General features: G+C 52.7%; 1 protein-coding gene across 2 annotated transcripts in view; it reads left to right on the top strand.

Moving 5' to 3' along the window:
- Positions 1 to 6846, top strand: part of MIDN (midnolin) — a 46578-nt gene extending 39732 nt beyond the window's left edge. Inside the window, exon 8 of one of the 2 annotated variants that reach the window (XM_081177807.1) lies at positions 6512 to 6845. In XM_081177807.1, the coding sequence (XP_081033933.1) occupies positions 6512 to 6774 (263 nt within the window). In that variant the 3' untranslated portion in view covers positions 6775 to 6845. Of the gene's footprint in view, positions 1 to 6511 lie in introns of both variants that reach the window. The other variant, XM_081177806.1, reaches the window with a different exon arrangement.
- Positions 6847 to 7410: the final 564 nt, after the last annotated feature.

The raw sequence follows: 7410 nt of genomic DNA on the forward strand, positions 1-7410 counted from the left end.
TAAAGCGAGATGAGTGCCGCAACCCCAGAGTCGGCCACGACTGGACCTAACGGTCAGGGGGTCCTTTTTATCCTACTTATCTAAGTCCCATTGGACTGAATGAGTTATTTTGCAGCCGAGAAACACATAGGGAATGCCCTGTGAGCTCATAGTTTCATGGGGGGGGATCGTAGGATCGTAGAGTTGGAAAGGGACCCCTAGAGTCATCTAGTCCAACCCCCTGAAATGCGGGAACCTGTCTTGCCCGACGTGGCTTTCAAAACCACGACCCTGAGGTTAAAAATCCCATGCCATCCCAAACCCAATTTAAGGATTAAACTTGACCAAATGTTGCACGAGGACCCCGTAGAACAGGCACCCCCAAACTCGGCCCTCTAGATGTTTTGGGACTACAATACCCATCATCCATGGCTAACAGGTCATGGATGATGGGAATTGTAGTCCCAAAACATCTGGAGGGGTGAGTTTGGGGTGCCGGCAGTAGAACAACATCTGGATTTGTTCTCCAGAGGTGCTGGGACCCCAGCACAATAGTGGCGTTTACACGGTCCTTCCTCGCCACTCATTCCATCCCACACAACAACCGTGCAAGGAAGCTTAGGCAATAGGGTGCGATTCGAACCCCAGTCTCCGCCAGGTTCTAGTCCGACATTTTAGCCGCTGGACCCACCGTTGCCGCGAGGAACTATGGAACTCCCTGCTGCAGGAGAGCTGTTGAAATTGACATCCTGCTCCTTCCGGTGGGTCTACTCTTGAGTAAAACCCACTTGGCCCACCCTCCTTTTGTGTGCTGTCGATTCTATCCTCGGTTGGTAGAGCAGGAGGCGCTCTTCGCCTCAGGGCTGCGGGTTCGAATTCCGCCTTGGGCGAACGTTTCCCGCATCGCAAGGGGGTTGGGCTGGATGACCTTCAGGGTTCCCACGGACGTTGGCACCTTTCCTCTTATCCGCGTTGTTTTGCAAGCCCCATGGGGCCGAGTTAGTAGATTAACGAAGTGGGGGGGGGCGGGCGATAGCTCCCTCTATCTTTTTTCTCTCTCTCTCTCTTTTTCTCTCCCTGCTTTCACGCCTCTTCCTCTCTGCACCCCCGTAGGCTGTGTGTGGCAAAGGCCCCCGTCCCAAAAATAGCAAGGCGAGCTGGCGGGGGCGCAGCAGAAAAACCGACACGGTTCCTGCTTTCCTTTCTCCTCCTCGACGGCCCACTCCCCCCCTCCTCACCGCCACCGTCTCTCTGAGGCTCCTCTCTTGCGTCTTCTGCGGGAAAGAGGTTGACAGTTCCCTGTCTCACAGCCAAGTTCTGGCAAGGCGGCATTCCAGGCTGGGAGGACACGGGTAGCTCTGCCTCATCCACACACACACCCCCAAAAAAATCTGGCCATAACCTCCGAAATCCCTTCCCTGCTCCTCCTGCCTCTCTCTGTGTCTCCACCAAATATTTAAACAAAAAATACTATTGGGTTTGCGATTTTCCTTGCTGCGAGAATTGCGGGTGGGAGACGAGTGTGGGGTATTTTCCTCCTCTCTCTCTCTCTCACCTGCCCTGCTCCCCTCCTGGACTTTTGGACCAGGCCGTTCTGGATTTGAACCCGCTTCCACATGGGTTGATCTTCACGCAGCAAGCTTACAAAACAACAACAACAAATAATTGTGTTGTTGTGCAGGAATGAAAGGGAACGCAGATAAGCCTCGGCCGTAAGCGGTAGCTGCGAGGCTGTTCTTGCTGCCCTCAAGTCCTTAGTCCTCATTGAGGCCAGAGATGGCTCCAGGTTTAGAGACTCTGTACGAAAACACAAATTTGATGGGACCTGGAAACACCTCGCAAGAATCACTTTTCCCCTAGGGGACCTCGGACTGCCACCCCACACCTTCCAGAAACCTTCAACTCCCCTCCTCCTCTTCCTTCCCCTCCTCGCACGCTGCCCTATATCCGTCGCACGACGCCCGCCAGAGTGGGCGCCCCCAATCTGCACCCCCTGCAAAAAGACTGGCACCTTGCAACGTGTCTGTAGTTTTTTACGCTTGTGCATGAATCGTGAGTTCTGTGCATCGTTCGGATTCCACCTTCCGAACCTTGTTCCTTGCTTGCTGGCTGGACCCGCTCCACTGCCTATCTCCAGAGTAATTTTCTCGTCCTCTCCCCCAATCCAGCCACTTTCCTTTCTGTTTCTTTTGAGGGGGGGAGTTGGGTGGAAACTGGGTTTTTTTGGGGGGTGGCGTGGCTGTCAGAACGTACCGAACTGTGTCAAGCGTGGCTTTGCACCCAATTTCTGTGCGCGCACCTGCGGCTTGGCGGTTGTGTTCGTCAAGAGGGCGAGGGAGGGAGCAAGCCCCCCCTCCGTTTCCTAGATTCTCTTTTATTTTTTCCTCCTCGCTGCTTGAAAACAGGTCAACTTCCTTTCTTGCCCCCGTTTCTGAACCATAAAAGGTTTTGACGGCTGGTGTGTTGTTAGCCTTGGGGGGCGTTGTGGGGGGCAGCCGCCAGTTGCCGACCAAAAACACGGAAGGAAGTGGGGCGACAAAAGTGCAGCCGTGCAGTTTTTTTGGGGGGGGGACGTCCCATTTAAATGGGAAACCCTGGCTAGTTTGCAGATGGTTTTTGTCCCAGAGAGATCGCCCTGATGAAAGCATTTTTGCATGTTCTCTAGAAAGGTAAAGGTACCCCTGACCGTTAGGTCCAGTCGTGGCCGACTCTGGGGTTGCGGCGCTCATCTCGCTTTACTGGCCGAGGGAGCCGGCGTACAGCTTCTGGGTCATGTGGCCAGCAGGACTAAGCCGCTTCTGGCGAACCAGAGCAGCGCACGGAAACGCCGTTTACCTTCCCACCAGAGCGGTACCTATTGATCTACTTGCACTTTGACGTGCTTTCGAACTGCTAGGTTGGCAGGAGCAGGGACCGAGCAAGGGGAGCTCACCCCGTCACGGGGATTCGAACCGCCGACCTTCTGATCGGCAAGTCCTAGGCTCTGTGGTTCAACTCACAGCGCCACCCGCATCCCTTGCCAGGTTGATACGCAACAGATAAAAATGCCGAATAGCGATCATCCCTTGATTTAATTCAAATAGCAATCGCCCCTTGATTTAATTCTAATTTAAAAAAACAAAAATTGCAGGGAGAGTCAAGGCCGACTTGAAACCCCGTGGATTTTTGAATGTTGTTGTTGTTGTTGTTTAGTTGTGTCCACCTCTTTGTGACCCCCTGGACCAGAGCATGCCAGGCACTCCTGTCTTCCACTGCCTCCCGCAGTTTGGTCAAACTCATGCTGGTAGCTTCAAGAACACTGTCCCACCATCTCGTCCTCTGTCGTCCCCTTCTCCTTGTGCCCTCCATCTTTCCCAACATCAGGGTCTTTTCCGGGGAGTCTTCTCTTCTCATGAGGTGGCCAAAGTCTTGGAGCCTCAGCTTCAGGATCTGTCCTTCCAGTGAGCACTTAGGGCTGATTTCCTTCTGAATGGAGAGGTTTGATCTTCTTGCAGTCCAGGGACTCTCAAGAGTCTCCTCTAGGGTTTGTTGAATAGACCTCCCCAATTATGAAACTCTTTTGCTGGGGGGGGGGGGCGGGCATGTCTTGCTGTCCTCATCCTGTCCACAGAGTCAGTCTCTCTCCCTCTCTCTCATCCGGAGGCGTTAGTGCAGTCGTGGTCTCCTCGGATGAATTCCTCTAGAATAAATACCGCCCCCAGATTATGTCCTGCCTGTCACCAGCGCGGCGCATAACTTCCGCCTCCTGCTTCCCTTTCGCTCTCATTAGTGTGCATCGCTCAATCTTTTCTTCTCCTTTGGTCTCTTCCCCCACGTAATTTGATGCGGGGGGAAACTGAGGCACGGGGTGGAATCGGCGGCTCGGCTATCCATCGGCTTTTGCCTTCCTGGTTCCGCAGAGGGGAGGGTGCTTTGATTCCTTTAAAGGGGGGGGGCAGAGAGAGAATGAGAATGTCGGACCCTCCTGGCAAAGTCGCTCGTGGGCGGTGGGTGGGATTCGAATCCTGGACTCTCCCAGCTCCTAATCTGGGACTCTTAGCCCCCTTGAGTGGGGTGGATAGCTCAGCGGGTTTGAGTGTGTGCTGAAAGCAACAAGGTTCAATATGCGCTAAATATTTCTGCATTGCAGGGGGTTGGAATAATAATAATATAATAATAATAATAAATGACTCTCGGAGCCCCTCTACAGTCCTTTTTTTCTTTTAAAAAATGCATTCTCTCATTTCGACTCAAGAAAATCACCATTTTGCAGAAAATGAATACAGTAAATGGACAAAACTACAAAATATCCACAAAACATTTCGGGGTATTCGTACCCCTGTGTGTGTGTCCCCCCCCAGAAAAAAAATCACTGCCCCCCTTGCAAGGGAGGACCTGAGGATTTAAAAAGGCTGCAGACAGCCGGGGAGGGGGGCGCGTCCATTTGCACGCACGCACGAAAAAGAAAACCCTTGCGTTCTTCAGAGGAAAAGTGAGATATAAATGTATGTAATGTTTTCGCAAGGCTCCCTTTTTCGTTTCTCTCCCCCCCCCCAACCTCGCCGTTTTCTGGCGCCTCCATCTCTCTCCCCCCCCAGCTCTTGCAAAAAAAAAAAAACCCCGCTCAATTGTTCTCCCGCCCACGGGCTGCTATAGCAAAGCCGCGGAAAAGGGGGGGGGGTTAGATAGAGAAAAGGGCCGCCTGTTGACGGCAGAGAGTGGGAGGCACGAAGTCAGAGGTGACTTCTTGTTCTCTCCTCCGAGACGGGAAGTGTTCGAAACCCTCCGGGAGGGGCGGGAGGTGGGGGGGGGAGAGGCGAGAGAGCTAGAATGAGAAGAAAGAGAGAGAAGATATATTTTTTTTTAAAGAAGAAGTGTGCAAAAGAGCCATTGTTTTTTATGCTCCTTGGGCATCCTGTCTCTGTTGCCATGGAGACGACGTCCTGGTTCTCCATAGATGCTTCCCCCGTGCTGAGGTTATGGAAAGTCCTCCATTTCGAGGCTGGCGCGCCTGCGTTTCTGCTCTCCCCACATGCACACACCACCCCCTAGGGCATTGGGGTGTTGAATGCCCTTGTTTTATTTTTATTTCCTCCAACCTTGGTGGGAAAGGAGAGGGGTTCTTGACGGAGCTGCCAGGCAAGCCATTTTGCTTTATTTATTAAATTTGTAGGCTCCCCTCCCATCAAAGCATCCCGGGGCAGTGTGCAGTATAAAATACACAATAATAAGGTAAAGGTAAAGGGACCCCTGACCGTTAGGTCCAGTCGTGGCCGACTCTGGGGTTGCGGCGCTCATCTCGCTTTATTGGCCGAGGGAGCCGGCGTACAGCTTCCGGGTCATGTGGCCAGCAGGACTAAGCCGCTTCTGGCGAATCGGAGCAGCGCACGGAAACGCCGTTTACTTCCAGAGCGGTACCTATTTATCTACTTGCACTGGTGTGCTTTTGAACTGCTAGGTTGGCAGGTGCAGGGACCGAGCAACAAGAGCTCACCCCGTCGTGGGGATTCGAACCGCCGACCTTCTGATCAGCAAGTCCTAGGCTCTGTGGTTTAACCCACAGCACCACCCGCATCCATAATAATAATAATAATTTATTATTTATACCCCGCCCATCTGGCTGAGTTTTCCCAGCCACTCTGGGCGGCTTCCAGTTGAGTGTTAAAAACAGTACAGCATTAAATATTAAAAATTTCCTAAACAGGGCTGCCTTCAGATGTCTTCTAAAAGTCAGATAGTTGTTTATTTCCTTGACATCTGATGGGAGGGTGTTCCACAGGGCGGGCGCCACCACCGAGAAGGCCCTCTGCCTGGTTCCCTGTAGCTTCACTTCTCGCAGGGAGGGAACCACCAGAAGGCCCTCGGTGCTGGACCTCAGTGTCCGGGTAGAACGATGGAGGTGGAGACGCTCCTTCAGGTATACTGGACCGAGGCCGTTTAGGGCTTTCAAGGTCAGCACCAACACTTTGAATTGTGCTTGGAAACGTCCTGGGAGCCAATGTAGGTCTTTCAAGACGGGTGTTATGTGGTCTCGGCGGCCGCTCCCAGTCCCCAGTCTAGCTGCCGCATTCTGGATTAGTTGCAGTTTCTGGGTCACCTTCAAAGGCAGCCCCACGGAGAGCGCATTGCAGTAGTCCAAGCAGTAGACAACCAGAGCATGCACCACTCTGGCAAGACAGTCTGTGGGCAGGGATGGTCTCATCCTGCGTACCAGGTGGAGCTGGTGGGCAGCTGCCCTGTACACAGAATTGACCTGCACCTCCATGGACAGCTGTGAGTCCGAAATGACTCCCAGGCTGCACACCTGGTCCTTCGGGGGCACAGCCGCCCCATTCAGGACCCCGTCCCCCCAAAAACAGTTCTTCTATCTCTGGGGTCTCCTGATCACTGAGACCCGCAGGATTCTGTGACCGCAGATAAAAGAAGCTGGTAGACGGGGCAATAGCATTGTTGGGGTTTTTTGCATGGATTTCTCCAAATTCCCCCGTTTTATTTTGGCAAGCCCCCGTTTTCCGACGCCTCGTTTAACGTCTCTGTGTTTCTTCCTTCGCAGGCGACCGGTTGCGGCAGACGGAGAACCGCGCCACGCGCTGCAAAGTGGAACGCCTGCAGCTTCTGATGCAACAGAAGCGGTTGCGCCGGAAAGCTCGCCGCGACGCCCGCGCCCCTTACCATTGGCTCCCGAACCGCAAGTCCAGCCGCACAAACAGCAACAGTAGCATGTCGAGCGAAGGGAGCATTGACCTCGACTTCGAAGACTCTGTGTGGAAACCGGAAGTCAAAGCGGACATGAAATCCGAATTTGTTGTAGCATAAAAGGAAAAACAAAAAACCAAGACCGCAGGGAGGGGAGGATGAAGAGACCGAAGTTTTTTTGGGGTGGGGTGGGAGGGGGCGTCGAACGGGAAGCCCCGGGGTGGGGAGAAAGACCGTTTAGTAATAATTAATAATACGTTTTTGGGTCCGTGCGAGCAAAGTCCTTGGGTGCTTTGATCCTTTTAGAAAACAAGATACACACACACACACGAAAAACAACAACACTTATTGGATCGCGGCGGACGGACCAGCCCTACGGAAATCTCCTAGGGCAGATTGGAACAGTATTTTCTATTCTTTTCGAAACTCTTGTTTTTTCGTTTTGAGAACTGAAGCGGCTTGGGACGGAGCGAGAAAGAGACTTTGCTTCCCAAAAGTGGACTTGAAAGGAACTTTTTATTTTTAAAAAATTCGGTTTTCTCTCTCTCGGGTGTGTATGTGTGTGTTTCCCCCCTCGTTTTCATTTCGCGGTTCTTATTTTTTAAAAAAGGATGATGATCCTTCGAACAGCTAGCTGCCTTAGACCGACGAGTGGAAGGGAAGACTGACCCCGGCCAGGGAGGAGGAAAAAAGGAAAACAGTGAAGGGAGCTGGACTTTGAGATGTGCGGAGAGCGGGAGGACTTCACAAACCTCT

This window comes from Podarcis bocagei (genome assembly GCF_964188305.1).
Source record: "Podarcis bocagei genome assembly, chromosome: 18".
Lineage (NCBI taxonomy): Eukaryota > Metazoa > Chordata > Lepidosauria > Squamata > Lacertidae > Podarcis > Podarcis bocagei.